General features: G+C 42.4%; 1 protein-coding gene across 14 annotated transcripts in view; it reads left to right on the top strand.

Moving 5' to 3' along the window:
• Nucleotides 1–22,395, top strand: part of map4k4 (mitogen-activated protein kinase kinase kinase kinase 4) — a 91,649-nt gene that overhangs the window by 28,446 nt on the left and 40,808 nt on the right. For all 14 annotated transcript variants that reach the window (XM_029711667.1, XM_029711669.1, XM_029711668.1 and 11 more), the window contains exon 3: nucleotides 17,365–17,421. In XM_029711667.1, the coding sequence (XP_029567527.1) occupies nucleotides 17,365–17,421 (57 nt within the window). The remainder of the gene's footprint in view (nucleotides 1–17,364; nucleotides 17,422–22,395) is intronic.

Below are 22,395 nucleotides of genomic sequence, written 5' to 3'. Positions count from 1 at the left end.
GAGATGCTCATGTCTCTGCTCCCTAACAATAGGAGTTGTTGTCCCAAAGGCAGAAAGGCAGGCTTATTCTGGACATATTTTGGCAGAGTGAGCCCTCTCGCTTCGCCTCTTCCTCTCTGCTAAAACTATCTCATCTGGAGAAAGCATCGGAGCGAGCAAAACAGCGCCCCTCTGTCTTACTATATGTAGCCCATATATCTGATGCTGTCTGGCCAAAAAGAGTATGACATGCCATACTCCAGACAGCATCAGATACATGGTCTACACATACTGAGACAGAGGGGTGCTGTTTCGCTAGCTCTGATGCTTTATCTGAGATTGATGCGTTTTTCTGTCGGCACGTGTATCTGTCAAATAAATGATAAATATTTCAATATTTTATTTGGACGAGCAAGGAGGGTACGGTAGGGCAGGCCAGGCACCCCTAGGCTCGCCCATAACTCCAGTACTGGTAGCAGTGCTCTTGCTTCACTACCCAGTCAGAGAAACTAGGCCATTGGCTTCTCACAGACAGAAACAAAAAATACCAAGCAGGCAGGCAGCATGAACAGCTGACCACTATTGGCACACGCGTGTAGTCAAACAGAGCTCTGTCAGACAACAGACATGCATCAGTGTTGTTTCGTAATGGTTGCCTGTATGACTAGCTGGCTGCGCTCTATCCGATGGGGCTTCTGTCCTTGAAATGGTTGATGTGTAAAAATCTTCTGATACTCCGTTATCTGGTCATGCTAACGGTGCTGTGAGTTTATCTGTTAGTTGATTGGTTGACTGGTGGTGATGTATTTTGGGTTGCTCAACAGTGCAGTAGGTTAGTGGCTAGATGGCATTGACAATATCAATCAGTAATCATGTTGTTCTGGGTTGTCTTGCATTTCTAAGCTTATTTATAATGGTCTGGTTTTATTCAGTTCCCTCGTCTGATGTTGAGGGCAATTGTCACTTCTCATAGCAATAATGCATAATAAAGTCAGAGCTTGGAGTATAAATCATACCAGAAAGCCAGACCTAGCTTCTCTTATTCGCTAAGAGCTAGGCTAGCGCAGCCATTAGCACTCCCCATCAGTTTGAGGGCATAGGGGCTAATAGCTAACACAGACAGCTCCCGCTAATCAAGTTAGCGCTTTCACCTGCTCTCCCCTCTCTGATTAGCCGTAATATTGGTACCAGGTTTGAATTAATCAGTTTCTGGCCCCTAAGGGTATAGATTCAATTGCAAAATCAGGCTTCACTTCTCTATTCTCTCAATTTCTCTCCCTTTCTCTATTCTCTCAATTTCTCTCCCTTTCTGTCTTCTCTTGTCTGTTTTTTTTGTCTCTTTCCTCTTACCTAAATACTCTGTCCCTTCACTGACCCTGACTGTGTTTACCAGTGTGACGTAAACGGTCAGCTGATCTGGTTTGATGTTGGATCAGAGGGCAGTATGGGATGGGAGGAGATAACGTGCTCTTTGAGACTATTGTATCATAACCCTTTCCCTGGCACAGGATGTAAATGTTGAACACAATCTTTCTATAGGCGTCTCCAGTGACTCCCTAATAGTTTTCCCCTCATTGGATGAGAAGGGGGTAGCTGCATCCCAATATTGCGACCGGAGTATGGGTGGGTGTGTGGAAAGAAAAGTAGTGGGCGTGCGGAAAGGAGTAGGTGAGTCGAAAGTGCTCTGCTATAGGTTAGACATTTTTGATTGAGCGGTATTTTTTCTTTCGTTTCTTACGACACAACTACCGTACCGTGAGAGTTAGGACTTCTGTTTTTAAGCCAGAGGATGGGTCTAAGTCGTATTTCACTTCGTTTTACAAATAATTGTAGAATTTTAGTTATAAAACTGACGATTGTTTATTTTTTATTAAAAGTGTTGATGATGGGTGTGCTTGCGTCACCCTGATATTGGCTACTAGGTCGCTACTTTCCACACCGTTGCCGTTCATTCCCTCCCCATTGAGTAGTAGACTATGTATGCATCAAGGTGACATCTAGATGGTTATTAATATTAGTTATTTGTTGTGTAGGCTGCTATCCAACTCGAAAATAAAATCATGTGAGAGAAAACAATGTCCACATTAGCTACTGCCGGCGACACGACTGTGATACCGAGTAGGAAGCACTTCAAGCTTATCGACTCGTTGTGCAGCCCAATCAGCCACGCAAAACGGTCTTGAGTGGCAACAAATCCGCCCAATTCACTTTCCATACACCCACTCCTTTCGACACACCTACTTGCCCCATACTTTGGTCGCCATATTGGGCTACCCATACATGCATTGGATAACAGGAATGCCAACTAGACTCTAATTTGGGGCATAGAGAATAGAGTCAAAGGTCGTAGATTAGTAGAACAGTAGTTGGATGTCCATAGTGGTTTGGGAACGCTATTTGTTCCTTTGACAGTTTGTTGCAGTAATTAGTAAGCACTTTTTTACTATGGATCGGATTTGCATCTAGCAGCTGCTTTAGTACCCATCTTCCTCAGCCTCCAAATCCTCATTGTTTTGTTTCCCAGTGTTAATATAAGAAAGCTTTCCTTTGAGCCCATTTGTTTTAGGAATTCTCTCTGATTCCTATCTCTATAATTCACTCATCCCAAATCCAAACTCTCTGAATGAGTCTATGAAATAAAATCATAAACATTCCCCATCTCTCTCTGGACGAGGTGGATCTGACGGGGCGAGGCGGCGCTCCAGACGATAGCGCTCTGTATTAACATGAATAATAGTGTTGGACAGCGCGGTAATCCTCCTGTGTGCTCAAGGCTTCACCAGGCTTTATTCAAGGGCTCAGGCCTGGCCCAGGGGGGGACTGGGGGGAGAGAGAGCAGCACTGCCCTGCCTCTTCAGCTCCACCCTTCTGGCTGTTTTCACTGGTGATCCTCCTGCTTCAAAAGAGGAATGTGAGGAGGGGATGGGTGGATGATTGGGGGGGTCCTCTTTCTGTCTATGTGTGTGTGTCTGTCTGTAGGCTACACACCATGGAATGCATAGTGGAGCTGCAGTCTTTTCCAAGCTTCTCGCTCCAGATGGCTGGTAGATGGTTGAAGCAATGCTTCCCTATAAGGTTCTAGATAGTACAAATAGGAAAGCAAAGCAGCAACCAGGGCCTCTGGGCCCAACATATTCACTGGGTTGAAGATACCAGTCATGCCTTTGGATACCAAAGCAGCCATTTTGAGCCGTATGTACAGTCAGCCAGTCTGTAAACTCACTATGTTATAGTGTATAATTTAAAGCCGCTGCAAAATGGATGTCCATTTCCCTGTCTCCAAACGGTCTTATGTTTAGATTTGAAGGTGTTTAGAATGTGTCTCTGCGGTACGTCTGGTGGAAGCGTGATGATTTCCTCCACACTATCCAGAGTGCTGATTTTGGAACACCTTTCATGTTGTCTGTCACTGCTTATAAACCGTATCCATGTCAGTGTGTGTAACTCAAACCCCAGTGTATCTAAAAATGGGCTGAGCACCCTTAGGTGATGGAAAGTTGTGCCACTGCCCAGAATTGAACTTCTTACTTACTAGTTAGTACTTGACCTGATAGAATGCGCAACACACACTTTCACCATACACAGACCAATGCACACGTGCATGCCCTCCCTCCTCCCATGCCTCTCTCTGGTCACATTTTTGCAATTTATTAACATGCATTTTTGTCCTCAACTAATAGATAGCCTATTTATCTCCTCACTGTCTCTCCCCACCCAGCTCATATTATAAATATTGTATGTCTGAGAGTGGTATGCTTTTGCATTCTTTAACTCCATAGATCTTACCTGAATAGCAGAAGCAGCAGCCGCTCTGTGGGAGTGGAACAGCAGTACTAAGAGATTTCTATCTGTTTACAGGCCAGCCGATACTCCTCCTGGCTTGTTGCAGCTGCACTGCAATGATCAATAGAGGTTTATTATTGACCTGGAGGACTTCCACACCCCTCCTTGCCTCTCTCTCATGCCTCTCTCTCCCCCAGAGCAGGGCTGTTTTCTTGGCCTACTTACACAGAGCTCCCTGTTCAAACATCCAAGACACAGCAGACAAGACCAGATCACTCTCTGCATCTCAAACCTCCACATTTCTACCTCTCTCTCTGTGGCTGGAAGAGCAAGCAGCATCTCTCCATCTGAAACCCCCTTCATTTCAGACCATTTTCTAAAACCATCTCCATTTCAAAGCAACATTCGTTTGCTTCGCCACATCCCTGTTTTCATCACCAGGGCCATTCAGCAGTTCACTACACACCTCTCCATCTCCCTCAATGGAGAGTGGTAGTGGTGTAATCTCCTGAGTCTCTTGCATATGACTCTACATGACTTTACAGACCGGTGCTGCACTGAAGTGCAGGGTGGTTGCATGTGTTTATGTGTAAATCAAGTCAAATCAAACTTGAACGTTGTGAAACTTCTGTGCAACTTCCAGCGCCATTTACTGTGAACACTGAGGCTGTACCTGCTTTCATCAAAAACAATGGAGAAAATGCATCCCATAACATTTTAACATGGAAATAGCTGTTCTATCATTCAGTCTACAGTAGCAGCCAATGTGTGGTGTTCAATGTAAGCCTGTGCAACATTAACCAATTTAAAACAGTACTGTAGCAGTGAGGTTTGTGCAGTAAGCTATGGCCCAATACATTATCAGCGCATATTGGCTTTGCTTGAATTGCCCTGCCAATTCATTGTTCTTCAGGCCGTTTAAAAATATATATATTTCAATATTTGAGGGAGGCTACATGATCACACTGGTAGTAGATCAGTTGTTGTATTACTTATGAGGCACAGCTGAGTGAGCATACATTTAAATCATTTGCTTTTTATTTAAATTTTACTGGGCTGATGGTGCCTGCATCTGATGGTCAGTCTCAGCGGAGGGAGAGAGCAGCAGACTGAGGGTCCACCTCTCAACAGCCCTCCACTCTCCCTTTCCTCCACTGACACTGACCAGCTGATGGCGAAACTCGAGTCGCACCGCATTATTTCTGCTTCATGCACAAATTCATGTTGTTACTCCTATGAACAGAGAAAGTGAAATATTCCTTGATATTAAAAAAGACCCAACTGCAGTCTTATTGTTGCGCTGAGTGGAAATGGGAAGAACGCGCATTTTATGGCTTATAAAGGTATTGAATACAAAGTGTTGACAGTGCTGAGTAAGAATTTAAGCATAAACTCACACATAAAAACAGCATCTCTTTGCTGTATTCGTTGACAGTCTCTCTCTAATCATGGTTTTAAACACTTTGAAATCTCATTTGTGTGTAGATTTCTTATGCCTGCTACGTTGCTGCAGACACGGTAATCTGAGGCATCTGATTGGCCAGCGGTAAGCTTAAAGTGCATCCTTTGCTCTCAGGGCCCACCGGGAAGACAGAGTTTGTACCTTCAGACACATGAAATGGTTAAAAATCTCAACCTTTTGCCTAACCGGCACACAGAGCAGCTGAATCGGGTACACCTACCACCAAACAGCCCAGAGGAATAAAACAAAATAGAACACAAGGCTTTAATGGTTTTTTTTTACATAAAGGTTTGGTGGTCGACTAGGAATGCCTTGGAGATCGACCGGTTGGTGACCACTGCTCTAGAAAGTTTAGTGAAGTTCAATCTCGTGCTCCTCTCTGTGGGCTGATATTTCTGCGCGGCTGCACGCGTACAGCTTAGAGGGAACATTGCAGTATAGTAATAATACCTAAAAAAAACTCAACCATATGCACATAATCCAAAAATAAATAAATACATTTAGAAATATCAGAACGAGACATGTCAGAGTCCGGAAAATAAATATGCAGTACCAGTCAAAAGTTTGGACACACCTACTCATTCAAGGGTTTTTCTATATTTTTACTATTTTCTACATTGTCAAAATAATAGTGAAGACATCAAAACTATGAAATAACCCATATGGAATCATGTAGTAACCAAAAAAAGTATTAAACAAATCAAAATATATTTGAGATTCTTCAAAGTAGCCACCCTTTGCCTTGATGACAGCTTTGCACACTCTTGGCATTCTCTCAACCAGTTTCATGAGGTAGTCACCTGGAATGCATTTCAATTAACAGGTGTGCCTTGTTAAAAGTTGATTTGGGGAATTTCTTTCCTTCTTAATGCGTTTGAGCCAATCAGTTGTGTTATGACAAGGTAGGGGGGAGGGGGGTATACAGAAGATAGCCCTATTTGGTAAAAGACCAAGCCCATATTATGGCAAGAACAGCTCAAATAAGCAAAGAGAAATACAGTCCATCATTACTTCAAGACATGAAGGTCAGTCAATACGGAAAAGTGCAGTCGCAAAAACCATCAAGCGCTATGATGAAACTGGCTCTCATGAGGACCGCCACTGGATAGGAAGACCCAGAGTTACCTCTGCAGCAGAGGATACGTTCATTAGACTTACCATCCTCAGAAATTGCAGCCCAAATAAATGCTTCACAGAGTTCAAGTAACAGACATATCACAACATCAACTGTTCAGAGGAGACTGTGAATCAGGCCTTCGTGGTCAAATTCCTGCAAAGAAACGACTACTAAAGGACAACAATAATAAGAAGAGACTTGCTTGGGACAAGAAACACGAGCAATGGACATTAGACTGGTGGAAATCTGTCCTTTGGTCTGATGAGCCAAATTTGAGATTTTTGGTTCCAACCGCTGTGTTTGTGAGACGCAGAGTAGATGAACAGATGATCTCCGCATGTGTGGTTCCCACAGTGAAGCATGGAGGAGGAGGAGGTGTGATAGTGTGGAGGTGCTTTGCTGGTGACACTGGCACACTTAACCAGCATGGCTACCACAGCATTCTGCAGTGATACGCCATCCCATCTGGTTTCCGCTTAGTGTGACTGTCATTTGTTTTAAATGTCAGGAATTGTGAAAAACTGAGTTTACTGTATATACAGTTGAAGTCGGAAGTTTACATACACCTTAGCCAAATACATTTAAACTCAGTTTTTCACAATTCCTGACATTTAATCCTAGTAAAAATTCCCTGTCTTAGGCCAGTTAGGATCACCACTTTATTTAAAAAATGTGAAATGTCAGAATAATATTAGAGGGAATGATTTATTTCAACTTTTATATCTTTCATCACATTCCCAGTGGGTCAGAAGTTTACATACACTCAGTTAGTATTTGGTAGCATTGACTTTTAAAAATGTTTACCTTTGGTCAAATGTTTCGGGTAACCTTCCACAAGCTTCCCACAATAAGTTGGGTGAATTTTGTCCCATTCCTCCTGACAGAGCTGGTGTAACTGAGTCAGGTTTCTAGGCCTCCTTGCTCGCACATGCTTTTTCGGTTCTGCCCACAAATATTCTATGGGATTGAGGTCAGGGCTTTGTGATGGCCACTCCAATACCTTGACTTTGTTGTCCTTAAGCCATTTTGCCACAACTTTGGAAGTATGCTTGGGGTCACTGGAAGACCCATTTGCGACCAAGCTTTAACTTCCTGACTGATGTCTTGAGATGTTGCTTCAATATTTCAACATAATTTTCCTCCCTCATGATGCCATCTATTTTGTGACGTGCACCAGTCCCTCCTGCAGCAAAGCACCTCCACAAAATTATGCTGCCACCCCGTGCTTCATGGTTGGGATCGTGTTCTTCAGCTTGCAAGCCTCCCCCTTTTTCCTCCAAACATAACAATGGTCATTATGGCTAAATAGTTTTATTTTTGTTTCATCAGACCAGAGGATATTTCTCCAAAAGTACGATCTTTGTCCCCACGTGCAGTTGGAAATCATAGTCTGGCTTTTAATGGTGGTTTTGGAGCAGTGGCTTCTTCCTTGCTGAGCGGCCTTTCAGGTTATGTCGATATAGAACTCGTTTTACTTTTTACGTTTTACTTATTCTTCCAGCATCTTCACAAGGTCCTTTGCTGTTGTTCTGGGATTGATTTGCACTTTTCGCACCAAAGTACGTTCATCTCTAGGAGACAGAACGCATCTCCTTCCTGAGCGGTATGATGGCTGCGTGGTCCCCACGGTGTTTATACTTGCATACCATTTATACTTACGTACCGTTTGTACAGATGAACATGGTACATTTAGGTGTTTGGAAATTGCTCCCAAGGATGAACCAGACTTGTGGAGGTCTACAATTCTTTTTCTGAGATCTTGGCTGATTTCTTTTGATTTTCCTATGATGTCAAGCAAAGATGCACTGGGTTTGAAGGTAGGCCTTGAAATACATCCACAGGTATACCGCCAATTGACAAATGATGTCAATTAGCCTACCAGAAGCTTCTAAAGCCATGACATCATTTTCTGGAATTTTCCAAGCTGTTTAAAGGCACAGGTAAACTTCTGACTCACTGGAATTGTGATACAGTGAATTATAAGTGAAATAATCTGTCTGTAAACAATTGGAAAAATTACTTGTGTCATAAATAAAGTAGATGTCCTAACCGACTTGCCAAAACTATAGTTTGTTAACAAGAAATGTGTGGAGTGGTTGAAAAATGAGTTTTAATGATTCCAACCTAAATGTATGTAAACTTCCAACTTCAACTGTGTATATGTATACATACATAAGTTTATGTCTACATGTAAGAAAAGCAACCAAACCATATGGTGGGCTAATTCATAGCGCTGCTTCGCAGTGAGAAAGGGTTGTGGAGATGGTGGAAGAGAATAGAGATTGGTTTGGTTCTGTTATCTGGAATGCAGTGCTTCTACATTAATTCCTCCTCTGCGCTGGTCCTCTTGTCTCTTCTCTCCCCCCTTAGTGTGTGTGTGTGTGTGTGTCTCTCTGGGAGTGGGCTGGAGTGGTATGCAGCTGCTGTATGTCACCCCACTGTGTGTGTGTGTGTGTGCGCACCCACTGTAGCTCGTACGGGGCTGGTTATAACGTCACATTCCTAAAGTCATCCTGTGATGAATCGTTGTCTCTGCTAACTCAATGATTAGCATAATTAACATAAGTATCGTGACATGCATTATTGGTTCGATCAATAAAGCCTTATTGTAGATGCAATAGCATGTTAACGCTGGGGGCCTAATAATGCTAGAGATTTACTTGCTGAGATAGAGAGTATATGAGGCAGTCTTAGTAAGCTGCATGGACAGTTAGCTCTTAGTTGGTATGTGTGTGTGTGTGTGTGTGTGTTTATGCCTCCAGCTTTTGGGACAAGGGGTTCTTTATTGCAACCCTCTGGGCTTGGGGGACGGGACAAGGGGTCCAGGTGCATGCACCCCTAAAGGGGTCTAGGTTTTTGGTCACTCGAGGACTCCATACAATTCCATGTCCAGGACATAGGTTTGGTTAAGTTTAAATTTAAAACAATCCTAATGTGACTTGGATTAAAGGATAAGTGCCTAGACTGGTGCAAGAAATATGGTGGAAGGAAACTCTCTTTCCCATGTTTACACCAATCCAATGCTTTTTTAACTTTAGTAGTAGATGTAAGAAGAATCAAGTACCTCAACCAATCAAGATGTTCTGGTTTATCTTGAAGAAGACTGCGTGCCATAGAGGTGGTCATTCGGTGTGCCAAGCCTGATGACAAGCTTCATATTCTCTCCACGAACGCTCAGGATGCAGGGGAAGAAACCAGATCCAGTGCCACAACTTTGGATAAACAGCCATCCTTGCCTTGCAGAACTGGAGCGGTGACTCTCTAAACATACCCCCCTTTACCTCTTCCAGGTATTTCCGCAGCTCACACGGGGCACTTAATGCCCTGCCAGGTTGAGCCTCTGGCTAGACAGTGACCTCAGACACAATCTTCGATGTGATTAAGCTATATTTCTGAAGAACTGTGGTCGAACCTGTGCCAACTGTTTTACAACAGTAGTTGACTGCAAGTGTGCCTCAAGGTTGAGAAGGCAAGGCACCGCAACTGGCTGTCAGTTTGAAGTTGGTCGGTTTGGATTGCAAACGACTCCAGCAACTTCACAAGGTGCTCTAGCTTGGCCCAATCCCACTCTGTGCTCGCCCTCAGATTTTCTTACCTATTAGCTACTGATACCAAGTGAAACTGATGCACTAGCTAGGCATATTTGAAACACCGGCATCTACTGGCATCATTTACCTGCCAGATTCAGAAGCTCGAAAACCCCATTAGAAATAAAAGCTTAACACCATTACATTTTTGCCGAATGTTTAGAAGAAATAAACTAAAACTAAACATAATTTATGATCTATTTTATTTTACGATTTTTATTTTTTGCATGTTTGCATTGGCTTATTGATATACAGAAAAATATTAATGTATACGTGTTCGAGAACCTTCGTGTGTGTGTGTGTGTGCTGGTCCAGGATGACTATACTCCCCTGGTATTTCCTGAGGGAAGTGGCTCTCTGGGCTACGTCTAATCTTACTTTCATCTTCCTCAGACACGAGACGCTGAATGACACACTTCCTATACTCTAATGCTTTTTCAACTTTGAACTCTTTTTCAGTTTTCTAGTTTTGTGTGTTCTGTACTTGATAGCACTGCTTTTGTGTTCTGTTGCATTCTTTGTTTGTATTGATTTCCTCCTATTGTGTGTTGGCTTCTGTGTGTTTCTTGTAGTTCCACTCCAAGTCTAATGGGCACGTTCTATTGGCTACTACATTAGCAACAGACGGACACCTTAATGCTAGTTGTCATCACCATCACTGATATCATTGCCTCCATGACTTTTAACTTCACTATCGTCATCATCAGTAGCAGCACTGTCATTAACAATATGACTACACTTATTTTTCATTTGTTCACCTTAATGTCCCTTTCCTCTACTCTGGTGAAGACACACTGCTGCCCCCCTCTCTACAGCACAGTCAGAACAAACACCCCTCCCATCCCACATCTCTGCCTCCAGTCAAACACAACAATACATTTACATTTTACATTTTAGTCATTTAGCAGACGCTCTTATCCAGAGTGACTTACAGTAGTGAATACATACATTTCCTTTTATGCATTTTAAAAAATATATATATTTTTGTATTTTTTTTTTTGCTACTGGCCCCCCATGGGAATCGAACCCACAACCCTGGCGTTGCACACACCATGCTGGCATTGCAAACACCAGGCTCTACCAACTGAGCCACAGGGAAGGCTGTGGCTCAGTAGAAATCGAAAATAGTCTCACAGAACACTCATAGGTCCTCCTCTCACAGCATCTGTACTAACTAGTCCCAGTCGGTCCTGGACTGTCACGATTATTTACTGCATATCAGCATAATTCATGTTCCTCTATTTGTTGCTATTTGTAGAAAAAGAGGTGTGGTAAGATAGTTGGGGATGGGGTTTGGGTTTTGGTTTGGGAGGGTGACCAGACAGGAAGCCATATTGTGCTCTGGTCCTTTAATGAGAACTCCAGATTAACCCCCTGTGTGCTGGGGTCAGAGGGCAGATTCTCATAAGTATGATCTTATGAACTGGTCCCCATAGTCCTAGAAGGCTTCATTACCACATCTCCTTCCCTTGGTGATTACTGATAGGTGAAGGGGTAAGAAGGCTGAAGGAAAAGAGGCCTTCGAGACTGTTATGGAGGAAGTCACTCCAAAATGATCTGCTTGTGGTCAGAGATGCAGGTTTTCCACATTCAACAGAGACGGTGGATCATTATCTTTTGTCTCTAATGTCAGAAGCCAGTGTTTCCCCGATATTCATTTAGCAGCGGCTGGTTATTAGAAAACAGTGCGAGATTATGCCAGTTAAGCCCATCCCTTATAAGATCAGAGTGACAAGTTACAACCTATATCTTTAGAAAACAGAGTGAGCAGTGGTGCGAATGAGAGCCAGGATTGCACAGCCACTGTGTGTTGCTTATCGTCTCCCTACAGTGCAGTGGAGTGAATCAGTTATATTTCCGATGATGTCAACATAATTTTGTCACCACTGCTGAAAACAATCCTAGGGGAAACACTGCAGAAGCCCATCTGTTATATTTGATTTTATATACTTACTATATTTGACTGTGACTAGATGCAGCTGGGGAAGTGAACTCGTGGAAAAAATAAATACTCACATGGATGGGGTATTATTGTCCTTTGTGTGTGCACGCCTGCGCCTGTTTGTGTGTGCACCTATGTGTGTTAGGCAGATAGAGGGCAGACACAAGGCTGTGTGTCTGTGGGGAGTAGAGGAACCTGAGCAGATGATGTCATAGTGGAGTGGGCCTCCTGTGATTGGTCTGGGTGCTGCCGATATCACCTCTCTCACCTTGGAGAGAACACACACATACTCCTAAACACACACACACGTCCACAAATGCACACACGCACACATGCAAGCACATACACAGCTCTGAGCGTGAACTGGTTGGGTGCCAATCACTTGTGGGTTATTTCACTTCAAAGAGGCCTGAAACCAAACCTCACGATGGAGGGATGGAGTAAAAGAGAGCGAATGAGGGACAACTCATTGAGACAAGCCAAAGGATGACACTGACATGATGACAGGTAGTGATGATTTCTGATTTTCAGTCAGGGGCACCAATACCAACCCTCCTTACCATATGCACCCAGTCACCCTCAGGCCCTGTGTGTTAGTCTATGGGGGTGTGTGTGTGTTAGTCTATGGGTGTGTGTGTGTGTGTGTGTGTGTGTGTGTGTGTGTGTGTGTGTGTGTGTGTGTGTGTGTGTGTGTGTGTGTGTGTGTGTGTGTGTGTGTGTAAGTGAATCTGGATAACCGCTAAGATCCGCAGAAACACTTGGCCCTCAGCCTCTTTCTTTCTTTGCTCCCTCTTATTCCCCATCTCCCTCTATCTCCCTCTCCTCCCACGCCACCTCTGCACGCCCACATCTCTCTCACACACTCATGTACTTGAAATTGCTAAAAAAGCCCTTGGAGGGAATTCTACAAATTCTCAAGGTGAGGAAATAAGGCTAGACTGATTAGGCAATAAGCACTGGATATTTATTGTGTGTGTGTGTGTGTGTGTGTGTGTGTGTGTGTGTGTGTGTGTGTGTGTGTGTGTGTGTGTGTGTGTGTGTGTGTGTGTGTGTGTGTGGTGTTTGCCCAGAGTGAAAGAGCCCAGTGGTCAACGTCCATCAGGTTCCATTAAACGGCAGCATCCATCTTCCTCCAGCATGTGTGGCCATTACACCAGCTCTGCTGAGTCATCCATTACCCCCTGACATACACACACACAGGTGTGTGTCCATTACAGTCCCCAGAAAGCAACACAGCATGCTGTTAAGAGTGATAGAAGCCATTGATAGAAGTGATAGAAGCCATTTACTGGTCTTCAGCCAACCCTTCTCACACTGTGATTAGTGATGCACCGATATGATATTTTTGGCCGATACCGATATCCAATATTTTCCTTGCCAAAAGTAAAACAATACCGCTAACTGATATTTACAATTTTAGCGGCCTTTTAAGCATTCTAGTACAGTGAAATAGTTAACACGCACACATGGACGCAGCGGTCTAAGGCACTGCATCTCAGTGCAAGAGGCGTCACTACAGTCCCTGGTTCAAATCCAGGCTGTATCACATCCGGCCGTGATTGGGAGTCCCATGGGGCTGCACACAATTGGCCCAGCGTCGTCCGGGTTTGGCCAGGGTAGGCCGTCATTGCAAATAAGAATTTGTTCTTAACTGACTTTCCTAGTTAAATAAAGGTTACACACACACACACACCACACTGACCAAAATGTTATTTTGTTGGCATTTACGTATGTCCCCATTACCAGTAAAACACAATGAAAACCTATTTCTTTCACTTACTTGCTGTGTTGTTTCGTTCATTTGTTCAGTTGTTTCATTCTCAACCAGGATTTATATGGAACGGCGTTTAGGTCTTTGCATGTCAAAAAAGATACACATCAATAACACTATTTGACATGTCAAATAAGCTTATTGACCAATCAGGACCTGAATATGACTACATGTCACAATTTAATGCGTTCATACATTTTTTACGTAGTTATTACACATTGATTACACTATCACTTGTACTTCATGTCATAACTATTCATTGATACGTATGCTATGGTGCCGGTAAAGTTGTCTCGCGCACCTACAGTGCTGGTCATTAAAAAAAAGCTAGCTAGCTCATGGATGCAAACAATGTTCTTCCCCAAAAACATAGCAAAATGACATCTGTTTCAGTAGCTATAGTTAGCTAGCTAACTAAATAGCTAGGTGTTATTGTCTAAAATAACCCTAATTTATAAGACAGTTCTTATTTGATTAATGGTGGTCGGACCCATCTATGTGAAGCTAGCCACAATAAGGATTAGCCACAATAGTGGACTTTGCGGTTAGCCTTCAAAATAAAAGTATGTCATTGACAGTGATGCAAATTAATACAAATAGTAGAATTATGCCATAGTTTAATAGATGCAAAACGAGGTTGGAATGTTATATAAAATCAACAAAAGACAATAATTTGTTAATTTGACAAAAATCTGTTGAAATCACACTGGATGTATTATACTTTAGTATTGCATTGGGGGCATACTTATTTCACTGTACAGCTTTACCTATGGATTGTGGATCAATGACATCAGGTATCAGTCTACTCAGTGACACCCAGAGAACATTAGTGTTGTAGCTCTTATTGCGGGACTCTAAACAACTGTCAATTGAGCCACATTTATTGTCAACCTATGTGTATTGAACACTATTCCAGAGGAAAAACAATGCCGCATGGATGTTTTGGAGTCTGATAACTCTGAGTAGTCTGTTACCCCATTTCATTGATCTCCAATCCTTAGGTAAAGCTGTACAGTGCAATATGAATGTCAATACACACAATAGGCTGTCAGGGGAGGTGATTTCACACAGTCACAGTCCCGCGATAAGAGCTACAACGCTAATATTTGCGTAAAGTCTTCACAGTTATGTATTGTGGGTGTCACCGAGTAGACTGATACCCCATTTCATTGCTTCACATTTCAACCTTGTTTAACATTATCTAGTCTAAATATGGCATGAGTCCACCAATTGTAACCTTCTGCATCACTTTCAAAGAGGTACTTTTTATTTTGAAGGCAAACCGCAAATGTAACTATTGTGCCTAATCCTTATTGTGGCTAGCTTCACAACGCATAACCCGGTCAGGTCGAGCCTCGCTAGCCAGATGAAGCTCGCTGGCTGCTATTTATTTTCATGAACTGAACTTCAATTTCAATAGGCGAACAAGTGGCTACCTTGCTAGTACTTACTCACAAGGATTCCTAAATCATTGCTAAGAATAGTGAAAATGACTGCAGTTTCTACTGGTCATTGTTTTCAGGCTGGTTGTATTGGTACTATCTAGGTACCAAGCTAAAGCTAGCTAGCTACCCCAGAAGTTGCGGTCAAACAAATAATGCTTTATTACCAACGTTCGTGGCCGGTGTTTGCTTGTTTGCAGACTTTTTTTTTCAGCTTTGACAGTGCTACTGATAGTTGTTCAGCTTTGAGAGTGCTACAGAACACACAACATTCTATAATAGAACTGTGTTATTTGATGTGTCAAATTAAAAGCTTATTTAACGTGTCAAATAGTGTTATTTAACGTGTATCTTTTTTGACACACAAAGACCCAAACGGCGTTCCCTAGTATGTCGGGAAGCTAAGAGCAGTGACTCTATTACTGTGTAACTCCGGTAGGGCAACATCTGAACAATAGCGCACTTGGTAATGTTAGTGTGCCAGTGCTCGACCAGTCGCGAAAGCCAACATCACCCACAACAGAGAACGGTTGATTGTCAAGGGCAATGAATACCATTATCTTGGCGTTAATGTATTTCACCTTTGAGTTTTCTCGCTGAAATGTTCTTACTCTTTCAAATGACTGCTCGACTTGTTGACTGCTCAGTCCACACAGCAGACATTGTGGGCTAGTTACTGTGTTGCATGTATAGTGCAACATTTTACGTGGCGTCATTACGTCATGTACCTACGTTGTATAGGTATGCACGTCAGCTTTGACATCGGTTTTGCACATCGGCGTTAAACTAGACTCCTGGCCGATACCAATGTTGACATTTTTAGCTAATATTGGCCGATTCCGATATGTTCACCGATATATTGTGCATCCCTAACTGGGATGGTTTCATCAAGGTAATAACATTGCTGTTAGATGACCATTCTGCATTATTGTTGAAAGACCATTTCAAGGCATGAACATCATATGAACAGTATAGGAATTATAAACCTGCAATTTAGTTTTATCTAGGTACCGATATGTAACAGTAATGGGACTTTTCCTGTTATGCTTACAGGCTGCTCTTTGTGTTGTACCTATGTGTGTTTGTGTGTGAATGTGGACTGGTGAGACATTCGTTAATCCCCACAGTCATTAGACAGATCACCAGATTAGATTTACCCCTCTCCCAGACAGAATCCCTCAGGACCACAGCTGCCCTACGCCCTGCCTGGCATTAAACAGGGAAATAGGCAGTCCAGTTCTGTTTGATTGGGGGTTGTGAGGGTTTGTGTGGTTCATTTATGGGGCCATGCTGAGATTTCTGGTCTGGTGTATCCCTGGGTGGCCAAGGGTGTAGTGTTAAAGTCTGTCTGGTAGCTGGCAGTGTCCTCGTGGGGTGCTGTTACCTGGTTGAGTTCCCTGCCCTCAGTGGGGTGTCTTTGTCAGTGCCTGGGTAATTTTAAATACGCATCTGGACTCAGGCAGGGTTGCCAAGTGCTGAGGAGGGGGACACACACACTAGACCTGTCACTCCTCTCCTTCTTTCCTTCAGCCTTCTCTCCTCCCTATCGTTAAAAACGTGGTAGGACACGTTGTCATGGTGACTGTTCCATGCAGGGCACTGAAAAGACTAAGCAGACTGGCACTGGGAAACAGACCCCCAAACTCAGCACTGACATATGGCCCATACAACTGTCATGACTCTGGGATTCTCTGTCTTTTCATTCTCCATCTCTCTCTCATATCTAGCTTACTGTATTCTGTTCAGCATTTGATTCTGATTTGCAAGCAGGTTTTTTATTAAGGTTGTGAACCCATATCTTTCTTTTCTCTAGTCATCGTTCTAGTCTGCTCATGCTCCCAGTCAGACCAGCAAAACCCTGTGACCCCCTCATTAACCCCCTCCCTTACTATTCCGCTACCTCTTCTGTTAATAGAAAATATTATGTCATTGAAGATTGCAATGGTTAGAATGATTTACATTCTGAGGTAACTAAAGACTAGCATGGGGCCGTAAAGATGGACAGGGTTGTTACTTACGTACCTGATATCTGCCGTTATAGTTTCCATGATTGTCATGTGAAGTGTCCGCTCGTGGTTAGGAATGAAGGAATCACCAGTACTGTGCCTGGGGTCAAGCACTCAAGCTCTTTCTGACTGAAACTACGTCACTTGGATACTTTGCATATCAGGGCTGAAATGATGTTGTTCACTCATCTCTCTCTCTGTCTCTCTCCCGGTCTCTCTCTCTGTCTGTCTCTCTCTCTGTCTCTCCCGGTCTCTTTCTCTGTCTCTCTCTGCAGGGCCGACATGTCAAGACAGGACAACTGGCGGCCATCAAGGTCATGGATGTCACAGAGGTAAGCCTTCGCTCGATTGGGAGAGTTTTGTGTGTGATATAACAGAGCGCTGGTTTGACTGACAGTTTCACTTGGCAGTCTCCACACCTTTACTTGGTAGTCCTTTGTCTCCCACACATTCACTTCCATTCATTAGGAGTTCCATGTTGGTTCCCAGTGCTCATTTACTACTACTTCCTGAATAATCCGGTGATTTATGACATCACTGTCTAATCCTTCATTGGACTTATTCTAGACTTTATATTCCCACCAATAGGCTCCTCAGAGGAACATTTATTTTTTAAGAACCAAAGGAGTAGATAGTAAAATGACATCCAATGTCAGACCTGGTGTCAAGACCAAATCGGGTTAGAAGCTGGGATCACAGAATAGTACTTGACTCAAGGTTCCAGCTATGTTTGACCATAAATACTCTATAGCCACCCACATTATAGCCCATGTAGATTTGGGACATATCCCAAGTCGATTTTTATTGCATCTGAGGCCCTAGATATGTCTTAAATATAACCAAAACACAAATAGCTGGATAGTAGTAGTTGCCAAGATTAACCTCCACCGCCCCCCTGCTCTCTCTCCTTTCCTCAATTCCCCTAGTCAATATTTTCCCTCCTAAAATAGCTATAATATCAGGCTTATATGAATGTAGGGCTTCAACCTCTGTAGTTTTTTCCCTCTTCATGCCACAAAGCTGAGTTTGTGTTTGGAGCTGGATGGAGTGAATAGCTGGCTTTTCACATGGTGCTGACTGGTAAGACACTTCAGGAGAGCGGTCACGTCTGCTAGCAAGACAGAGGTCTGGAGTTCGTGCCAGGTATGGGCTGAATTTGGAGGAAGTGGTACTTGATAAGCAAGCAGTGTGACATCCTTTAGAAGTGTGTGTGTGTGTGTGTGTGTGTGTGTGTGTGTGTGTGTGTGTGTGTGTGTGTGTGTGTGTGTGTGTGTGTGTGTGTGTGAGTGAGAGAGATCCTTTTGAAAAGCCACTGGCAACGGAAAGAACCATTCGCATTGGTGGAAAAAAGCCCTTCCTCTGCTACCTATATGGGTCTTTCTATAAACTAGGGCACCAGTGAGAATTTCCTACACTGGACAACTATTTACAGCTGTTGATAAGTCATTGATAATAATCAGCAATTCATTCAGCATGTCATTACATTAAGATAAGGGGGGGAGTCATAGCTATATAAAATTCACAGTGGCAGTGTAAGTTGTCGTTATATTATATATTAAGCATTAATCAGTTAAATTGGACATTAAAGTTAAACCCTGTAAGAATCCTGGATCTAGCTGTTGGACAGTTTTATGTATCGAGATCTCAGAAATGCAGTGTAACTCTGTAACATTTTGTGTCTTATGTTACGGGGTCAAAACTGTTTTCATGGGCACACAAATCCAAAATAATAAATGTGATTGCAAAATCAAATGCTTCAAACCGAAGAGTTCACCTTACCTTGATTTAGTTACATTGTAATATTTTCACATATCGTCATCTGATCCAGGAAGGAATTTTCCGAATGACACTTGAACTTGAATTTGGAGCTCAGAAAGTACTGGAATAGGCCTACCTTGAAAATTTGACATTTCCTCAATTTGGTGCTTGAAAAGTCCTCCTGCTCCCTTATAATTATCCGTGATTACATTTTGTGTCAGTTTTTGTGAGAGATGTGGCCACTTTCGATTGTTTCCCGCCGCTTCAATTGAAGGGTGTTGCAATACTCTGTTTCGGTAAAATCATGTGCGTTTATTATGAGGACGACATCTGTTGGCTTCAACTTGGCTTTCCATTCAAATCCTTCCATTAAAAAATGTACCTGCTTTTTGGACACTTTCTCAATATAAAAACAACAATGGTGAGATTCAAATAGTGAGATTAATGCTACCACTATTCATGGGTTTATTATGTGTACCTGCGTCGGCCACATGGGCTACAGAAAAATCATCATGCAAACATCCAATCTATTTAGTCAGGTAATGTCCATACTGTTCTCACATTTTTGTTATGTAATACTTTGAATATCAATGCATTGGCAAAGCCAAAAAAATGAATTATTCTTAGTGGTAATTTAAAAAAAAGAATTGCATGCTTTTTGGGGGAAGGTGGGGGATTCAATATTAGGCCATATGTAAATGATACAATTGTATAACATTGAGGCCAGTTAAAATAACAATTAAGTGTTTGAAAAAGTCCCTGAAAGTCCTTGAATTTGACTTGCCAATGTCTGTATGAACCCTGCTTAAAGAATGTGTAGTCCTAGGTCTATGTTGTTGTATAGGTGGAGTTATAGGCCAATTTCCTCTAAGTACACATGTGGAACTGTGTACTTACTTTTTATTTTTGTTTCAAACCATTTTGAAATGTTTATCCCAATGTCACACATTGGCCCCATTATTTATAGAAAGACCGGTATACATGTGACCAGTGACCCATGACCCTAACATATAGTGCCCTCTAGTGTACAAAACAAGTAGAAATAACCCTTGACAGACAACATACAATACCAGTCAAAAGTTTGGACACACCTACTCATTCCTGGCTTTTTCTTTATTTTTACTATTTTCGACATATAGAATAATAGTGAAGACATCAACACTGAAATAACCCATATGGAATCATGTAGTAACCAAAAAAGTGTTAAACAAATCAAAATATATTTTATAGTTGAGATTCTTCAATGTAGCTACCCTTTGCCTTGATGACAGCTTTGCACACTCTTGGCATTCTCTCAACCAGTTTCACGAGGTAGTCACCTGGAATGCATTTCAATGAACAGGTGTGCCTTGTTAAAAGTTCATTTGTGGAATTTCTTTACTTCTTAATGTGTTTGAGCCAATCAGTTGTGTTGTGACAAGGTAGGGGTAGTATACAGAAGATAGCCCTATTTGGTAAAAGACCAAGTCCATATTATGGCAAGAACAGTTCAAATAAGGTAAGAGAAACGACAATCAATCAATAGTTTAAGACATGAAGGTCAGTCAATACGGAAAATTTCAAGAAATTTGAAAGTTTCTTCAAGTGCAGTCGCAAAAACCATCAAGAGCTATGATGAAACCGGGTCTCATGAGGATCGCCACAGGAAAGGAAGACCCAGAGTTACCTCTGCTGCTTAGGATAACTTCATTAGACTTAACTGCACCTCCGATTGCAGCCCAAATAAATGCTTCACAGAGTTCAAGTAACAGACACATTGCAACATCAACTGTTCAGAGGAGACTGCTTGAATCAGGCCTTCATGGCAAAATGCTGCAAAGAAACCAATACTAAAGGATACCAATAATAAGAAGAGACTTGCTTGGACCAAGAAACACGAGCAATGTACATTAGACCGGTGGAAATCTGTCCTTTGAGTCCAAATCTGAGATTTTCGGTTCCAACCGCCGTGTCTTTGTGAGACGCAGAGTAGGTGAACAGATGATCTCCGCATGTGTGGTTCCCACCGTGAAGCATGGAGGAGGAGGTGTGGTGGTGTGGAGGTGCTTAGCTGGTGACACTGTCTGTGATTTATTTAGAATTCAAGGCATACTTAACCAGCATGGCTACCACAGCATTCTGCAGCGATACGCCATCGCATCTGGTTTGCGCTTGGTCCTACTATCATTTGTTTTTCCACAGGACAATGACACAAATCACACCTCCAGGCTGTGTAAGGGCTATTTGACCAAGGAGAATGATGGAGTTCTGCATCAGATTACCTGGCCTCCACAATCACCCGACCTCAACCCAATTGGGATGGTTTTGGATGAGTTGGACTGCAGAGTGAAGGATTGACAGCCAACAAGTGCTCAGAATATGTGGGAACTCCTTTAAGACTGTTAGAAAAGCATTCCTCATGAAGCTGGTTAGGAGAATGCAAAGAGAGTGCAAGCTGTCATCAAGACAAAGGTTGGCTACTTTGAAGAATATAAAATATATTTTGATTTATTTAACACTTTTTTGGTTACTACATGATTCCATATGTGTTATTTCATAGTTTTGATGTCTTCACTATTATTCTACAATGTAGAAAATAGTAAAAAATAAAGAATGAGTAGGTGTGTCCAAACTTTTGACTGGTACTGTATACACAACACATAAAATGGCACATAAACGGGCCAAAACGGCTCCTACAGTGAGAATGAAGGTCAAGAATCTGAGCTCAACACAGTAATACACACTGGATGTGACTCAGAAGTTTCCTACACTACGTGTTGAAGAAGAACTGGTGTGTCATCACTATTTGCGTTACACACTCCTCTTATCTTGGCATACTGCATGTAAGAAGTTTGTGTGTGTGTTTGCGTGCGTGTATACTAAGTGTGAACAGAAAGACAGACCCAGACTATTGTCACTAGGCAAGTGTTACAGACAGTATTTGTCTACATGACAAAGCATATTCCTACCCTGTTACTGATTGAGGAAAAAAACATCCAAGCACCATCCTTTTATTTCACATGTCAATAACGCAAAAGAAAATCAGAAGAAAATAACGATTAGGACAGGGAGAAGGATGGATAGAGTGAGTAGGAGGACAGAGAATGAGAGATGGATTCTGTTTGCCAGACTGTCTGACTATTGGCGTGTGGCTTGTATTTATACAGTCCTACTGGTGATCTACGCTTGTTAGAGATCTTTCACACATCAACTCTTTTCTGCGAAGAGAGTTTTGGAAAGGGGTCATTTTCTCCCTGTTCAGCTGTTTTGTAAAATAAACACTTCAGTTGGGGTTGGGGTGTTTGCCAAGAGAGGGAATTAGTTGGGTTGTGGTAACATGTTTGTTTTTGAAAAGCTTGATCTTCTATCGTTGTCCTGCAGGGGGATAGGCTAGTCTAGTGGATTTACAGGATTCAGTACATATGATATGTGTCATCCAGGAACTCGTGGTCAGCAGAAAACATCTGTTTGTAGAGCATGGAAACAGAGACCCAGATTTTTCACTTGAAAATGTATACTTAAAAAAACAAATTGATTTCAAAGTTTAACAAACCATACACCTCTTTGTA

Source organism: Salmo trutta, chromosome 24 (assembly GCF_901001165.1).
Source record: "Salmo trutta chromosome 24, fSalTru1.1, whole genome shotgun sequence".
NCBI lineage: Eukaryota > Metazoa > Chordata > Actinopteri > Salmoniformes > Salmonidae > Salmo > Salmo trutta.
The sequence above is the reverse complement of the archived record's forward strand: the minus strand, read 5'-3'. Positions and strand labels throughout refer to the sequence as shown.